The 18189-nt window shown below is 45.3% G+C and overlaps 1 protein-coding gene across 1 annotated transcript in view; it reads right to left on the reverse strand.

The window, feature by feature from the left end:
• Window positions 1–18189, reverse strand: part of LOC107186803 (ubiquitin carboxyl-terminal hydrolase 48-like) — a 55773-nt gene that overhangs the window by 970 nt on the left and 36614 nt on the right. The window contains exon 17 of the mRNA XM_015574743.1: window positions 4232–4316. Coding sequence (XP_015430229.1) covers window positions 4232–4316 — 85 coding nt within the window. The remainder of the gene's footprint in view (window positions 1–4231; window positions 4317–18189) is intronic.

An 18189-nucleotide genomic window follows, 5' to 3' on the forward strand; every position in this document is an offset into this window, starting at 1 on the left:
ATTTCCATGCTATAAACGTCTCATAAGTTTTTTACTTTCGTCTGCTGTATAAAGATCGAATTGCAATTGGACTTTGGGAGGCAGATTTTAAATACGTTATGGAGGAAGAAGTGGATGTACAAAGTAAGTGAACGTGTAGCCTGTAGAATATTCAAAAGAAATGGGTTATTTTTAATTCTCCTGAATATTATTAAACTTTTCTCCCATGATTCGCCTCGACAATAGTCATCCAAACCAACGGATGATCTGCCAAAGGAAAACACAACGCACGAAAGCCGTAAAAATTGCATTCCACGATAACTTGAACATAGAAGGGTTATGCATTCTCCTTGCACCGGTGTGTTCAGCCAAAAAAATTGCAAATTTTTCCCGAGAATATCACTTTTTACGGAGAACACATCCAGATGCAGAAGGATGCCGAAGACCCGGAACCGGAGATTTCCTCTACGATTCTGTGTCGGAGGACGTATACACACCGTGAAACTTCCCTCTATTTTCCCCCTTCTTTTTTGCTATTAGCTAAGTATACCGCCTCTGGCTTATGTTAAGCTTCGGCAATTATTTGTCATAGTCAGCTGAAACGAAAGCAGAGACAAAAGCTCGCGTACGGGAACGGGACGGAGGGGGGTTGGAGCCGCCCTCGGGCTAAGGCGTTCACATCAATTTCGTTGCTATCCTTCCTCGTTCTTGGTTTCTACACTTCCGGTGCCCCGGTTGGGCTTTAACCCCCTCGTTACCGGAACCCATGATATCGGCCAATTTACCTCTTCTAATACTCTAACATTCATTATTCCAATTTTCGATATTGCATGTTATGGTCGTATTTACATTCTTCAATTTATATCACTACCTACTCTTATTTACTATTCTACTTTTTACAGTTTCTTTCCATTTTTCGATTAATTTAAGAATAACTTGTACAGCAAATATATTTAATCCACATCTGGAGAACAGTATCTCTTGACCAGATCAAACGATTTTTTCCTGTCTGGTGAAATGGTAATGAAAAAACAGTGCTTGAAATGCTACGAACTTCTCGAACAACCCACTATTTTAAAAAGTTACTAATGAATTTCCAATGATGCCTGATTCGATCTAAACAAACGAAGAATAGTTGTTACGAGCAATCAATGATAATCACCTTCGGTAAGCAAGAAGGATAAAATTGAATTAATTTAAATGAAAGTGTTATAGAAGTATTTCGCTTGTATTCAAGGGTTCAGCTCTGAACACTATTGTTCCAAGCGTGTTTCATTCCACCGAACAAGAACACCAAGAACAAGTGACTCCGCGAGAAAACACAACGAAGCCATTCAGCCACGGCTCGTGAAAATGCTCGGGGCCCGGTTCGGAACGACATAATAATCAGCCGGCAGCCGAAGATTGCGAGGAGCACTGGATCCCCTTCTCCCTCTTGACCGAGAGGGCCCCTCTTTCTTCCTAACTTATACTTATTATTGCATTATCCCCTTTGGCCTAGAATGCCGCGAAGACGGCGGAGAGAACCGAGGAAAAAGGCTCTCGAAGGAGATTCGTCCCGTGAACTTCAGACGTAATCTGTATGGCAAACCTAACTGCGGCGGAAGGATCTAAAAACTGAACGAACGATTGAATTCTCCGCGGAACAGCGTCTATTTAACTGTCCAGGTGAGACGCGTGGAACCCTATTACACTGAAATCAATATCTTTTGCAAGTGGATTAAAAGTATAAATAGAAGACGGGGTTGAAATTCAATCGACTTGAAGTATTTTAACCTCTATAAATTTCCAGGGACAAAAGTACTCGATCAATAGAATAATTGACGTCTATTTCATACCCCTAGGAAACCGAAGAAACCTCGTCGTTAAAGCGTAATGGATCGAGGAACGATATTTTTCCAGGGATATTTCGATTCCATGCGGTTCAGGTGACGTTCCTTGTTAGCGCACCGGTAGACAGGTGCATCCTCCTCCCTTTCGCGCTCTCTCTCTTTCTCTCTCTCTCATCCTCTCTCCCTTCCTCCTTCCTCTCCACGTCTTCTTTGCGTTCTTGCGAGTCTTAAACGCGCGGCCAACGATCACGATAATGTCTTCATCTCTTACTTTCCGCGAGCGGTGGATTGCTCGTGCGCGGATCCCGCTTCTTATCTGCCCCGTGGCTTTTTGCGATAATAGCGCGTGTAATTCTAGCGGCTGGCAAAAAAGCACCTAAAGGGACGGGGAGGGAAAATTGATAGGGCGCCGCGGTTCGAAAGGCCGAGTCGAGATTCGCAAACGAGATCAAGAATAATTATTATCCTTCGAGATCTCCCTTTCTCTCCACGCTTCTTAATTGTTTTATTTATTGTACAAGAATTCTGTCGAGTGTCGAAGTCGTATTAATTGTACAGGAATTTTAAGAATTAGAAGTACTTGAAATGGTCGAGGAAGCTGCAACGCAGGACTTTTGGAAATAATATACGTTACTAATTTCCAGCATCCGACCACCGTTTCTGACACGTTCGCCCCCGTGGTAGGGGCGGTGGCCTCCTCATGAATGTGCCCGCGGAGTTTCCGTGAGCTCCTTAATGAACCGAGTTTCGCGAAAACCATTAATAACCGAAAGCCAAGTCCGGAAAGAGAGTGAGAGAGCAGTTGGTAAGGGATGACGGGCTTCCAACCCCGTGAGAAACTCTCGGCGTGTTCACCGGAAATACTTTCGCTCGACGAAGTAAGAATTCTTCTTTTCGCGACTCGAAATTGTACATGCATCACCGTGATCAAGAATAATGAAAGTTTAATCCTTGAACGGTAATGCCTCGAGCCTATTCTGCTGGAACTTTGCAAGAGTTTCAACTAACTCGATAGGCTCGCGATATCCTATTTAAAGGTAAAAATGATTAAAAGTACTAAAACTTGTATTGGATGAAAACCTGAACAACAAACACAATAATAATCCAAACAGGAAAGATTAATACAGGGTGACAAAAAGTGAATGCAAATTGCTTACACATGACAAGTCACCTTGTACACTCTCTCGGTAGCAGGGAATCCTAAGAATCTATCGAAAATCCAGAAACTGCCACCGATTCTCCGTTTCTCGAGGAAAGTCACTGGGAACGGCGAGAAAGACGTCCGTATGGGGTGGGTCTGGCAGCCCTAATGCGACGTATCAATATACGTGGGTGCCGGTGATGGGCCAATATCGCATAAGTGGCCCGATTCGCCGTCATTTGTTACGTTTTGTTCGGTCTAAGTAATTTAAGAGTCACCCTTTGCTCGCCCACCCTCTCCGGCCACGGAGAAAGCTGGCGGACAGAGGAATGGAGGGGTGGATGGGGGTTGCTCTGCGAGGGACAAGGATCTTCGGAACGTCAGAGGGAGGTGGAGGAAAAGGGGAAGCGGGATGATGGGCGGGTGTGCACTTCGCCTCTATTCTTCGGCAAATCGCGGCATATTTGTCAGATTTTTGTTCGAGAACAAAACCTCGACGACCTTCCTTTCCTTGACGGGGGAGCGAGGAGGGGTATTCGCGGGGGGTTGGGAGTTAAGTGGATTGGTTTCGTCGGAGATCGGCGCGAGCGTCTGAACGCGATCGACTTAATTCGGAGCCCTACTCTGGCAGACACTTGATTCTCACGACTTCCGATTCGCGACCGGCGACTTCTGTCTTCCGGCCAACGGATGGTTTTACTTCGAACGAACATCTTTTTAGGATGCGTCAACACTTGGAGGACTATTAATTTACATAATTGATTTGATTTCTGATACACCGCTGATTTGCTGTAATGACGAAATAATTCAAAAATAAAAGCATTGAAAATATAATTCACCCTTTTACGATGAAAGTCGTATACATGTATACGATCGCACACATCCATTAAATATACACAAAAGGCGTATGTATACGCTTAGTAAATTTTGCTCGGTACAGCACATCTCACAGTCAAAGGATTAATGTGACTGGTAAGGACAAGGTAAGTTTCAGAAGCTCACTTACAGGATTCAACCAATAAAAAGTACAGACAGTAATTGTTTTTTCTATACTATGCAGATATCCGACTGGTCTGCATTCGTTTTATTCCCTCCTAATGTTTAAGGATGGGAATAGAGCGAATTTTGAATAGAATCTGCTGTGGAAAGATGCACGTGAAATTATACAGGTGGATTGAAGCAAAGCGAAGGCAGAAATTGGAAAACGTGTAAAGGGATTGGTTGCATGCTAATTACTAGGAGCCAGTTAGCGTATAATTTTGAAGGATCTTTCGCTCACCCTTGAAACCCTTTTCCGGGGAGGTGGACTCAGGGTTGTTCGCGTCCGCTGCGACGTCCGCTTCGTTTTCTATCGGTGTGTCGATCTGGAAACAGAAAAACATTCGCTTCAGATATATGCTCTGATATTTCACGAATAAATCAACAGTGTTATATCTAGGTATAATAAAAAAAAAGCATGAATTAATACACAGAGGCTCGCGCAATACACGAAATTTCATCGTTCAAATCGTTATCGAAAAAGAAGAAAAGGGGTGGCTATTTAGCTGTGCACATAAAGGACACGTGTGAACAGCTGCCGACACGTCTGTAGACCCGTCTTCCCACGCGTCTCCGTGGATCACACGTGGGATCCCGAATCGTTCCACATGGAACCGAGAGCCACGTGGATCTCTCGATTCACTCGCTTCGTCCCCCTTCCTATCGTATCACCAAATGTTCACAATAGCAGAAATTGTTTATTTTCCTCGCAGCTACGATACTTTGGTCAATTAACCCTTCATCCCTCCCATAAGACGTCACCTTTTTCTTCCAACGATAACTCGTTCCCCTCGTACATGAGAAAAATAGATGAAAAACCGACGTTTCACGCAAGAAAACGACACGCTGTGATTCAGACGGAATTAAATAATGCACGTAAAAACCAAAGATGATACAGATTTACTTTGTACCACCCCCTTTAATGATCCTTGATCGTGGCGGTCGGAGAAGCAGATCCACAAAAACCGTGGACACTTGGACGCACCGACAAAAAGAAAGAGATTAAACTGACGAGATAAAAAAAAAAACACTGGTGTAAATAACAACAGGGGTACGAATTTTTATCGATGAATACTTAATTATATTCGATGCACGAGTAAACGAAGAAACGTCAGGATCTACGAAGTTCGTGGGTAAGACAATCGGGGAAAGATCGTGGATCACGTTCAGATCGAGACACGAAACGATTTCTGAGCCGGAGTTTCGCGTAGGTGTAATTATGTTTGTGGGGACCCCTTTTTCCCACAGAACTAAATATAGAGAGTGTCATCCGATGGCCTGGACACACATGTCTCTCGGCGTACCGAGCCACATCTGGCCGCTGTTTCCTGCTAGCTTATACGCTGCGATATGATTTATTTTCGAGACGAAGGAATCCCAGAGATTCACCGCCGTACGTTCTTTTCCTTGAGCGAAACAATCGCGTGGTTTCCATCGTACTCTTGGTTGGTTTTCATTGAATTTAAAATTATTACACGATTTCAAATTATTCTCCGTCCCTTTACGCATTAGCTCCGACAGACCCACATTATTCTTGATGTTTTCAACACCGTGAGAAAGAGAATTTTAACTACAATATTCCAACAAACCAATGAAAACCACCACAGAAGGCCTCTGGCTCTCTGTCTCCGTTGAACTTGCGCCAAGGGGTTAAAATCTCGTTCGCAGAAGACAAGTCCAACGATCGAGGTCACCCAGCATCGGGAATGCACCGTGAGTTCCCTGAAGTTTCTTTCTTTCGTCTCCGAAACATTATTCTCACAGGCCTAACAACGGGCTCCGTTTCCAAGCGAAGAGAGAAAGAGAGAAAGAGAGAGACAGAGACGAGGAAGGGGCCGGGTAAGGCAAGGTAAAGATCGTCTACGCGCGGCCCAGGTTTTGAAATGCCGGGCAATATAGTGAGTTCGTTACGAGGCTCGCCCCGACGTGGTATGGCTCATAATTGTAGAGCCGGGTTTCGAGGCGCGCACCTTGGGGCACGGTGGTTCTCTCGTCTGACACCTATTGACCGTAGGAAAATCCACGAATCCGTCCAAACATCGCAAATTCCTAGAAATAAACAGGTCTATCTTCAAACTAGGATATCGGGATATGGTATCAAAGGTAGTTTTCACTTTTCATCATATTCGAAACGATAAAGATGATCTTGGAGGGGTCCACTGAGAGGAAAGAGAAATGTGCAGTGGAACGGACAAAATATCTCCTGGGCGGAAGATGAAAATTATTAGCCCGGGAATGTCTTAATCCCCGAGAGCGAAGCAAAGACTCGCGGTGCTCGGCTTAACATAAACTTTTTTCTTCTCCCCGCGCGCGCAAGGCCTGTTCCGACGCGCGGTGAAACGCGAGGATGCGCGGCGGCGGCGTCCCTCTTCTGTAAGTGGTGCAACGCCGGTGCATAATGCATGCTGAGGCGTCGAACGGCGTTTAAGGGCACACAGGCCTCGCATGGTTTCTTTTTCAAGGGGCACGATGGTGGAGTTTATTCGACACCTTATCAGCGAGGAGGAAGATTCTACCGTCATCCATCCTGGAGGACCCGAGGGATTCTGTTATTAATATTAACCCTCGAATGGTAAGGTGGGTTTTAAGGTCGTACTTGGTAAGATAGAGTCGAATTCGACCCGAGCCCATTTTTGCTATCTTATAAACTTTTATTTTTCTTTATTTATATAACATGCAGTTCTTATAAGGTTCAACAGAGAATAAAATCCTCAGTAAAGTTTATTAACCATTTCACTGTACCAAGTTTTAGACAATTGGACAAAGGAATACTAATTGTATTTGTATTTAAAACGAGAAGAATAAAAAAATAATAAGAAATAGAGTAGGGACAGGACAAGAGAAATTACAACTTGGGTCGGTTACGACCCGAACCTTACCGTTGGAAGATTAATTGATTACCTGGAATTAAGAATAGAGACGATCCAAGGCAGACTCACACTGTGCAAACCGCAACACGTCCTCGAGATCTCCATGTTCTCGTCGTGTGTATCTTAAGTTATTCCCGGGCTGTCTTGAGTTATTTATCTGTCTACGCCAAAGGGGTGAATCTCTCTCACCCCTCTGACCGCGTCTTAATACGCGCCGCGGAGACTAAATAAACCTGGTGGCTCCTCATCCCCTGACAGAGTCATTCGAAAATTAAATTAATCCCCACCACGGATCGTTCCATTAAAACGCTCGAAACATGGTAAATACTATTCCACTGAAAACATTATTGTGACTTGGAAAGGATATGACTAGAATGGATCTAACGGAATTCGGATCAGCGTGCCAGTGATTCGGGAGGAAAGTTTCGGGGGTAGAAGAGAGCGAAAAGATCGCGGAGGACTTAATACGAAGGAAGTTACGCGGCGGAAGACCGCACGGTGTATAAATTCAAAGTAGATTAATATTGTCCCCGTGGCTGTCGCGGCGGCAAACTTATGGCGCTAATTCGGCCGACGAATTATTACTCGGGGCTGCGCCGTCGAGTCAGCCCCCGTCTTGTCGTGTGTTTTGCGAAAAGGGGGGAGGGGGCGCCCTGTGTCGTTAATAGAAGTCGTACGTGCGCCACCGGGTGGGCGACGTGTCCTGGGATATTAGGATTGTGGTGATCCTTGAATTCCAACGATTAAATGAAACGTTGACGCGAAAACTTGAAGAATTCTCTTTCTTCGATCAGGCTTGAGACGATTCCGAATCGATAAACAGGAACTGAGAGTCTGATCTCTGTGCTATTGTTCTCCTTACTTATTCTTCAAGTATCTATCCCGTCGAATAAAATCATTTCAAAATGCACAAGAAGTAGACTTTATTTCGAGGCACACTGACCAAAGAGAACAACAGGGTTAAATGTCAGGATGACAATCTTAGATACTGCGGATAAAAGTGTGCCCAACTCCCCTCTCACTTCCCTCTAGAAATAATCTTCGCATTCGATATTAGAAATATTCTATGTAAACTTTTAAATCACGCGCAAGAACAGTCATCATCTTCCAAAAAGCGTAGACGATACACTGAGCCATCATAATCCTAGCTCGCCCGATAAAAACGGATTCGCATTGTCATTTTAATCGCTTGGAGGCGGAGGAAGGGGCAAGCACGACGAGATCCACGGTGGTCTTTTAAGAAAATTAAGAACCCCTGTGCATTGTCTCTCGTCTCGCGGAAGAGATCCCCGAGAAAAGGAGCGTAGGCAACAGCTGTTTAGCATCCCCGATGAAAAACTTGGGCCGGTAATTATTCAAATTATTTTCAAAGAAGGGCCACGGTTTTCTGTCTCCGGCTCACCGTCGCGAACGTCTTTATAACTTCTCGTGGTTCTACCGGGTGTCAAGCAAGAACACAGTGGGATCCTCTGATCCGTAATTGAGAGGAAGTAAAACACAACAGTCGCTTTGTTCTGGCCTGGAGAAAGCAGTACCCTACGATTTTATTTTCGAAATTAATAAAATCTGTAAGTAGAAGCTCATCAACATTTGATTTTCACTTCTGAACAGCACTTCTCATTGATCTTCAATGAAAAATTTCACGATTCCTTTCATCAAAAGTCGCACTGCAGTCGTGGACGCGACAGATTTCCTTCCAGATTTAGGTCAAACTCGGTCGCAAGGAGTTGGAAGGAGACGGAAAAATGAGCGAGTGCTCGCTTCCTCGGTCGTCATCCAATCGAGCGGAAAACTCATCAGTCACTCCGCGTACAACACCTACGTGGTGCCGGTGATGATCCAAAAACCTTCGTCTCCGCTTCTAATCTATATCATCCTCCCACCCCGCCAGCATTTCCCATTTTTCTATTTCTCCAGTTTCTTTTTTCTGTTCATCTTCTCTTAATCCAGACATGCACCCCGTTTCTTTAAATCTACGGACATAGTCGCACGATATGGCTACTGTGAATCTGTAAGGTGTCTGAGAATTTTTCAAACGGTCAAGATGTTCTCAGCCACTCCACGGTGGAATGGGACGCGTTGACGGGGCGAAGCTCGAAGGAAACCAAGAGACCAGCATGTCGAGAATCACTTTCGACACGTCGCCTATCAAGAGCCGAACCATGCTTCCGGCAAAACACAAAGACCTCCTTCATGCCACGCACCGTCGTCCTCCTCCTCCTCCTCGTCGCGCGTCGTCTTTTGCTCCCGTCGCGTTCTTTGATGACGAACCGAGTAATCGAGCCTGCTCTCGGCTCTGTTGAGCCGCGAAACAACTTGTTATTATCACGTTAACGTGTATAACAGTCTGTTCTGCGTTCGCAAACGATACTGCTCCGTTTTCGATGATCAAATCCCCATTCGAATTCCATTAAAATATTAACGCAGAGAAAATCTATCGACATGTGTACCATCTACTTACCAATCATCACCGTGCCAAAAGTAGAAAATTCTGTTCCTCGAAGAACGCCACTATAAAGCGGTTTAGGACGATAAACCGACCACCGTCAACAGTTCAATGCCCTTTGCACCCCTTGAAATCAGGGGAAGGGAAACAACACTAGCAAATTCTAGACCGTAAAAGATCGCGCGAAAGGAGGGTGGTCGCGAGACAAAGTCATCACCTGAAGTTTCAACGAGAGAAGACCATACAATCAACCGATTCTGAAACGAAATCGGAAAGATCCTATAATAAACATTGCTAAAAAGGAAGATGCGAAACATTGTTAAAAAGGAAGCAGGAAAAAAAGAGATAGATCGGAAAGAGGAAGGAGAGAGAAACATAGAGAGGGAAGGGGCGAAGAGCAACCCCCGAGGAGACACGCAGATAGTCAGCGGTCTTAGCGTGTCGCTTAGCACCCTATCTGCCGGGATCTTCTCCCGGGTCCAACCCCTCTTCAGCCCCCCCGGGGGCTGCGTTTGTCGTGAGCATTACTCACTTTCTAGACGCCTACTTGCGAACCCCATCGTCGAGCCGTCCCCGAGGCTCACTGACTACATTAGGGGACAAATCTTCGAGCGCTCGGACCCACGGCCAGGATTCGACCTAGCGAAGGGGGTGTCATACCCACCCCAACTCCACAGCACAACCGACCACCGGACAGTTTCCTTTGGAGCAGGACGACACGCGTATACGTGCGTGGACCAGAGAGAAGCGCCGATAGGCGTGAATCCTTCCATCAGATTTATGGGTCCGCGACACAGACTCCAGGAGGGGGTTGGTTTGCACCGTTGATGAAAGATTACTCGGTTTGACCGCTGGAAGTGTTCTTGCACGTTCAGTGAAAAGTACCTTTCTAATGATTTTGAACTCTAGATTACTAAACTATCTTGTGACTTACATGCATTATTACTATAATAATCATCGTGAAAATTACGACTGAAACGATACATGTAATATTTTAGGAGAATATAATTTTTTTTTTGTCATATTTTTTAGGTTTAACAATAAGTGATTTTATCCCTTGACTACCTGATCCCTATATGCGAGTTCTTCAAAGTCTTTAGCTAGTGTTTAGAGACCTTGATTAGTCTCTAGATTTTAGATAATGGACGGTGGGCTTAAAAATAAGTACGCTCGCAGTCCTTAAAGGGGCATTGAATATTTCAATTACAGGGATAAAATAGAAGCAGAAATACTGCGGAACAGTTGCGCTTCCAAATGAGTCCCCTCTAATTTCAATGGTTTTGCCAAGTCCGTTGAGTAATTCGTACCAATTTGGCCTAGCTGTAAAACAAATATGTTTTCTTCGGTGGCTAGCCTCCGGAATAGAATTTACAGCCATATCGGACGTAGAACTCTTGTCGCGTACGAGATTCTTAAAAGGATCGTAAATTCTTCGCGGGTTCGAAACAGCTCTTCCTGGTTGCTCGTTAAAACATAAATCCTTGGCCCCGCGAGACATTGCATACCCGTTTCGCAAGTGGGAAACGGATGCACCGAGAGGAACAGACGATTTTGTATTTCTCTTCGGTTGGAATTGGCTCTTCAAGTCATCGCGACGATTATTTATAAGATTTTCCAGACCACGGAGAATGTGTTCCTGTCGGTGGAAATAAACACAAGCAAGAATTGTAGGGTGTTTTGAAGTAAATATTCCACCAGGACAGAAACACTGTGCTGTTCTCTGCACTCTGAGTATAAGACAATGTTCCAACGTCTTCTTGGACAAAACAAAAGAACAGAAAATAAGTTGGTTTCTCTGTTCGTCAAGGTATACATATACCTTATTAGAAGTATCCATAAGTTATTCTCGTTAGAAGAAAGGTAAAAAGGGCACTGGGGGCTCGCTATAAAATCTCCCGTGGAATCTTTATAAGAGATTAACGAGATCCACGTGTCCGGTATTATCGGCACGCACCCAAGACCACTTGTTCGAGGGAGAGCAACCTGTAGACACTGGCATACCGCACCGGATCCGCGCAACCCGTGTGCACGAGAAACGAGGCAGGAATTCAGGGTTAGCAGCGCGGCCAAATATAGATCGGGAGTGTATGTGGGAACACGTGTACACAGCCATAAATATCTCGTTTACGGTTCCGTGTGCGCCATGAGAGAGCAACTCGCCCGAAAAATCGTTTATTTTTGAGAGGGGGTGGAAACACTTTAAAATACATCACGGAACAATCAATTATTTGCATGAATTGCAATTATAATTTCGAAGAAAATCAACTATTCCATTTCTCGTCGAAAGAGACCGAATCTAGGGGAAAAGTGCAGTTTGTGGTCAGACGTCAACAAACAGTTCTACAGTTTCAACCGAGAATACTTAGATTGTACTAAGAGAGAATACTTGAAAAGTAGAGAAGAAGTAGACTTAACATCGGTAAAACTACGGATCCTTCCTGCCAAAAGTTAGATATTGGCCAGCGACAGAATTTGGAGGTTAAAGGGATAACAAGCATCCAAAGATTTCAGTTCTCAAATATTTCCTCCAGTATCTTTCTTCTGCAAACATCGTTTTTCCACACTAGTTTCTTCACCCTCTAAACTACTTTCCACCAACCACACAATCATCCCTCCATTTCATCCCCTCTCTAGACACGTATCGCCCGAAGGAAGGAAATCGCCGTATAATCGACGTTCACCAGGAGAACACGCGTCGATTTCACGCGTGATTCTCGCCCAGTTTCCGAAATTCTACCGTGGATCCCCGGGACCAAAACACGTGTAGGGAGGGGGTATCAAAATAAGAATACAGCTCCCTTTCCATAACTTATTCAGCGTTCCGAGGGATCGTTCGGCGGGGGCCGCGGTGGAGGGTAGATCGCGTAGCCCCATAAATCATGGCATTTTCAGATTTCCTTTTATCAGTGGCGCTCTGGCGGTGACCAAGCGTTGACCCGCGCCCATAAATATCCCCATTAATATTAACTTAGGCCGGGCTAGAGGCCGAGAATCGCGAGTGACCGAAACGACGAGCGTCCCGGCACACACAGAAAGAAAGAAAAAAACAGACAACTGGGGCCAGGGGCGGCCGCAGCCGGAAAAAGAAAAAAAGAGGATCTCGTATGCCGGGGACGAATCTCATATTGGCCGCAGCTGGGAATTGGCCGATCGAAAAATTCATGGTGAGCCGAATTTCGAAGGGGGGAAGGGCGCCTCCACACCCTCTCTCGTGGTCACGCCATCGCGCGGAATCGCAGGGAGGGAATATTAGTTTCGTCATTTGGCCTTTTCCGGGGGCCATTCTTCTTCTTTCATTCTGTTCCCTTTTTCACGTTACTTAGCCGTTGGGACCACTTTTCTAGCTTTCGCCAACTACGAAAATAATACATACATATCTGGACCACACAGTCGCGGGATTTTAAGTCAAGTGTTTCTCGTTGAATTCTTATCGAACAGTTCCAGAGTTACAATGTTTTTGCACCTTTGATGTGCTTTTCTTTAAACTTTGAAAAATGTGACTTAATACACTCTGGAGATATATAACTCCCTCATCGTCTATGACAGAAGTGTATTTCGCGTGATCAACGATGAAATACATACATATATATATCATCACGGTTAACCAAAAGGTACGTGACCGATGGTCAGGCATACCTGTGCCCGATCGAAAGCTCCCTTTTCTTACGACACGAGGCGCGAGACGGCGCACGTCTACTAATCTCGGTTTCTTCGATACCTCCACGATACCTCCACGTCTTTCGAGTCACACTTTCTTGCTCGTCGTCCCCTCCTCGGGAGCCACGCTTTCTCGTCGTCGCGGATCGACGCAAGAAAATCGTGTGCGCGCGCGGCCAGACACGGCCAAACCGAAAACGCGTGAAATGCAAACGCGGTAGCACGCGTTCAGATATGCCTAATCGTGCGCGAGCCTACGGTTAAAAAACCGTGTGGAAAGTCGAACGATTTCGACCGGGTTCGTCGATCTTTCACGCGACATTTTCACGGTCCAGTGAACCCATTCTGATTCGTTCTTTTATCCACCGTACTGGACAAATATTTCGACAGACATCCCTTTATCTTGGATAGGATTCTATATTCTGGTAAAAACGAGCTAGAGAACTTTCCTCGAGACAATGATTTACCCGTTGAATTACATGATTGAATTTCGTAAAATTTCTTATACTTTGTTGTTTAAAGATCCAAAGATTAAAAACTCTACTTTGCTCTTCCTTTCCTTTATGTTCTATTCTTCGAAGGCTTGATCCTCTTCTTCAGGCAAGGTGACAGAATGAACAAAGACCCTTTGCGTGATAATAATGACAACGATTCTACAGTGAAATCATTACAATCGAGTCAGTCTTTAAGCTTGTAGGATTCGTTGAACTTCGTTGCTGTACAAGCAACTAGTACACGTCTCTCGAGAATATCATTTTTATCATTAAAATCTTCCTTAAGGTCATCCTCGTCTATCGCGGCTAAAAGGTCTCCACCCCCGCGTACGGAACGCAACATTATCGAGAGGCATCGAGGGGCCACAGAATCATCACGTTCGCGAGTTTTTCGACGTCTAAAACCGATGGCCGAGCCCGATATCACCTATCCCGCTCGGCTGGTTACATTGACGCCTTTCGAGTGAAGGGAAAAGAGGAATATCCCGGCTGTCCTTCTCTATCCCTCGTAAGTCCGCCTCTATCACGATTATTTTCAGCGAGCTCGCCGATGATGATGACGATGCCTTTTAAGCCTGCATCTTGGCTTAATTGATTTATTTCTGAGAGGATCCAAAGGAGTCAAGGAACCGGGCGTCGCTGATTGGCCGGTCAGAAAGAGGAACGCGGTCGTGTCAGACAGGACGCGCGATCGGCCTCGAAGGACCCCTTTCTCCTTCAGGTGGGGGGATGGAAGGGGAGAGAACCCTTTCTTCGATCTTATCCACGAAAGGCTCGACAATTAAGGATAATAATTACAGTGTTCCGGCTACTGATCTCCGGCTACCGGTCTTCCGACGAGCAAAAGAGAGAGAGAGAGAGAGAGAGAGAGAGAGAGAGAGAACGCAAGCATATCCCCCCTTCCCTTGGACCCCAAGACTACAATGTCCAATATATAGCGGTAACAGAAAGTGGGCAATTAATAGTGGCTCGATTTTCACGGCCGGTGTAATTAGTACGATTTTAGGCCTCCTCGCCACCACCGCCGCTGATGGGGAATCACTGTGTATAATTAATGGCGGATTAATGTCACGGTAATTAGGACGACTTTTAGCTGCCCGCGGACCGGTCGTTCCCGGAGGTTACTCTGTATAATTAACAGGACTGAATTTTTATTATCGGCGTTCTTTCTGTCGTTATTGCCGTTTTATTTGCACTTCTTATATATTTACTTCGGACAATTTTGTTAACGGTAAGCGAGAAAACATTTCTCTTGCAAGCTTTTTACCGATATGGTTACTTTACTCCCGTAAGTGAACACATACAATAATGATAATGATAATTAAGTTGACACAGTATAAGCGAAAAACGAGCTCCGAGTAGTTGATGCTGACGTAACGTTCACGAAAATATCTCATGGTGGGTGCAAGATGGATTCATCGAAGATAACCCAATCATTTTCCATTCGTTAAACTCTCCATCGTAGACGAGGGGGGGGGGGACGGTTTCCGTCTCAGAAAATTACAAAAATGCTCGGAGAGAGATCGAAGTGGGCTCTGTAGCTTTTTTTATAGTGCATTTATTGATTCTGAAACGTGGCTGCTTATCGTTTTCGTTATTGCTCGTATACATCCCACAAGACCTGTTCTTGGGCTTTACGCGGCAAGCCGCGGGCCAAAAGAATGAGAGATCCCCGGGACGGAGGAAGACGCTCTGGAGAGAAACCACGCGGAATTTCGTTCGTGGAATTCTTGCGCGTCCCACAAGACCCCCCCCTCTCTCTCTCTCTTTCTTTACGTGGACCCCATTTCGCTGGGGCCCGTCGAAACGAAAACAGAAGGGGACCCCCAGTCCTCTAATGGCCGGTTAATTAATCGTCGACGGTTACGGGCGTCGCGGTGGATATTAACAAATTTGCACGATTCGAGCTTCATTGTCTTAACACGAAAAGTACACGTCCCCCTCCTCCTCCCCCTCCTCCATCAACATTGGTTTCACGGAATCCACGGCCGACAATGAAACGGCGAAGGATGGAAAGGCCGTACCGTCCGTGGTAACCGGACGCAACGGGCTGCAATTACGTGATTAATGGGGAGGGGAGCAAATAGAATTTTATTATGCGATTTTATTACGGTCGTTTTCAAGTTAAACGCTGCGTCTTCTGGACCGTCGAGGTATACATACTCGAGAAGCAACCAATAGAATTTTTTTGAACAGACCCTATGGCTTCGAGAGTAATTCCAAGATCGACAAGAATCATTGGTGATTTTCTCAACTGTTAGGGTTTCGATACTGCACGTTGCGATAACTTTGACTCAGTCAGGGTTAGTTTGTTCCATGTCAGAAAATCATTATTTTTGATTTTGCAGCTCTGCAAGTTGTTAAATTAATACTTTACTGACCGGTAGCCTATTAATAGACTTTGAAATTTCAGTGCTTATACATAAGGATCTTATTAATTTACCCTTAGATTAGATTCTGCTACAGGTTTATCTCTTTTTCCGGTGGCAAATGTTCCGTGGAATCTATAGTCTTATGAGAACTAGAGTTCGAGATTAATTTCATTTGTAGGATCGATTATGGAAACGAATCAAGGGATCGGGACAAGGTCCGTGTCTCCATCAAATAAATTCAGTTCCGCCGGCGGAGCGACACTCACGACATTAAATCCAGCTGTACGGATCTCGAACGTAGAGCATCGGCGGAACGATCGATCGAACGGATCGATCCACCGTAGGGTCTCGATTATTTTGCAGTCAGAGAGACACTTTTTGCCGTGTCTTCGGGGATCCGCGGGCATAAAGGAGGGGGCTCTATCGAATGTTTCCAATTTTCTGTTGGCGCGCAGGGTCGAGACTGCTGTGGAATCTCCGACGACAAAAGGACAAACAGGGGAGGGGAAGGGCGCGAGCATGGAAGACTTTCTTTCTGAAGCAACGAAGATCAAGAACGAAAAGAAGCGACAGCATAACTATACATAACGAACTCCCTCGAGGGAAGACATTAATTACGAATCAAATGAATAATTTGCAAGAAAATAAACCGAACGATGCTGCCTGTAATTTGTAAGAAGAGAAACTGAAGGACGTTCCACGAAATTTTGCAGAAACCGAAATGATGTCCCTTGGAGCTGAACTAGAATTCCTCCAGGTTTCCACGAAGTTTCGCAGGACCAGGAGCGACGATCAAATTCGCGATCGATCACCCGATGGAATGAAATGAAAAAAGAAAGGATCGAAGAGGACCGAGAAGAGAGGAGGCAAGGGATCGAGCGGGAGGAGGAAAGCAACGGAATTAGACGAGCTAGAGAAGAGACCAAAGAGGAAGAAAGATCGGGGCGAGGACAAACTGAGGAATCCTGCGCGAGTCGAACGGAGAACGATGCACGAGGGCGAAACGACGCGTAAAGGAGAGAGAAATGTCCGTGAAGAGAGGAAACCGGGCTAGACGGCCGAGAGAGAGGAAGAGAGAGTGGAGGGGAAGGGAAAGAACGGCTGCCGCCCGTTCGAGACTCGACCGACCGACTCTAAAGACTCCGGTCGATCAGCCATGAAGAGAGGGCGCACAGTGAGGAGGAATTGCAAAAAAATCGGGGAAAAATGAGTGGAAGGAGGAAACGAGCCGGGGCAACCGACTTTGTAAGCAACTCTGTTGTTGCCCTCCTCTTGTTATTCCTGCTCGATTAATTTAATACGTTTTCGCGAGGACCGCGACAATTGCGCCGCTAATTGGTTAATCACCCTCTGGACGTTGGAGGGAGAGACATCAGTTTGCTGATTTTGGGATCTGTTTAACCGTTTTTCTGTACAGACGACGAGTATATATGGTGTTTTATAAATGCACGTCAATATTTACATTGTCTGATATTTCAATATTTCAAATTAGAAAGGTGTATGTTTCATGTATCAGAAAATGGAAGCTAGAATCGATCAGGAGATCCAAGATCGGGATAGTGTCAAGATGCAGATGCGTCGACTTTGGATTATCGTGACCTTCAATCATTGCACGAACGATGACGGGACGGTGTTTAATGTACTGAAAGACGTTCCGTGGCCGATTCCGCCAGGCAAGTCATCCCAGTGATTGTATGTTTCAGGATTCCGAACCAGTAGCCGCCTCAGTCTCGCTACCGTCCGTTGATCGTTCAATACACAATACGCTTGGGAACTATTCCAGTAGTTAGGCTGCTAGCTAAATCCTTTTGGATAAGAAGATCACTTTGAATTTTTCGAACGTTACACACTCATACATTAATTGCCTTCGTTCTTCGAACTAACATTTCCCTCTTTTCCTTCTGCAATTCAATTTACTCTACTACTTCGAATAATTTACACCCTGCTTAAGTAAACTGAGATCTCCACACGAAGGAAAGATTACCGAATAAAAGTCAAGTAAATTTATAGGCCGTTTACGCTTCAAGGAGATCGTACATGTGTTTCATCGCCGGAGTGACTGATTCCTGTAGTAGCTAAATCCGACCAAGAAAAGTCTCCGTCGAGTCCGTGGAACGGGAAAGAAAGAAAAAAAGAACAAAAGGTTCGCAAATGTCCCGTTCGATGACTGTAATTATTTCAGTGGCAGTGTCGAGAGTTCGGAGCATGGACCATCGTTCCTCGTGGTCGATGTAACGATAGTGATAAATCCTTTTAAGGAGCGTCTAGCATGCTTTTAACGGCTGTTGCCCGCTATCGCCGCCGTAACCGCCGCTGAAAAATCCGTAACCGACGGATAATTGTTCGCAGTTATGCGGATA

The sequence above is a fragment of the Dufourea novaeangliae genome, unplaced genomic scaffold, assembly GCF_001272555.1.
Source record: "Dufourea novaeangliae isolate 0120121106 unplaced genomic scaffold, ASM127255v1 scaffold90, whole genome shotgun sequence".
In the NCBI taxonomy this organism is placed as follows: Eukaryota; Metazoa; Arthropoda; class Insecta; order Hymenoptera; family Halictidae; genus Dufourea; species Dufourea novaeangliae.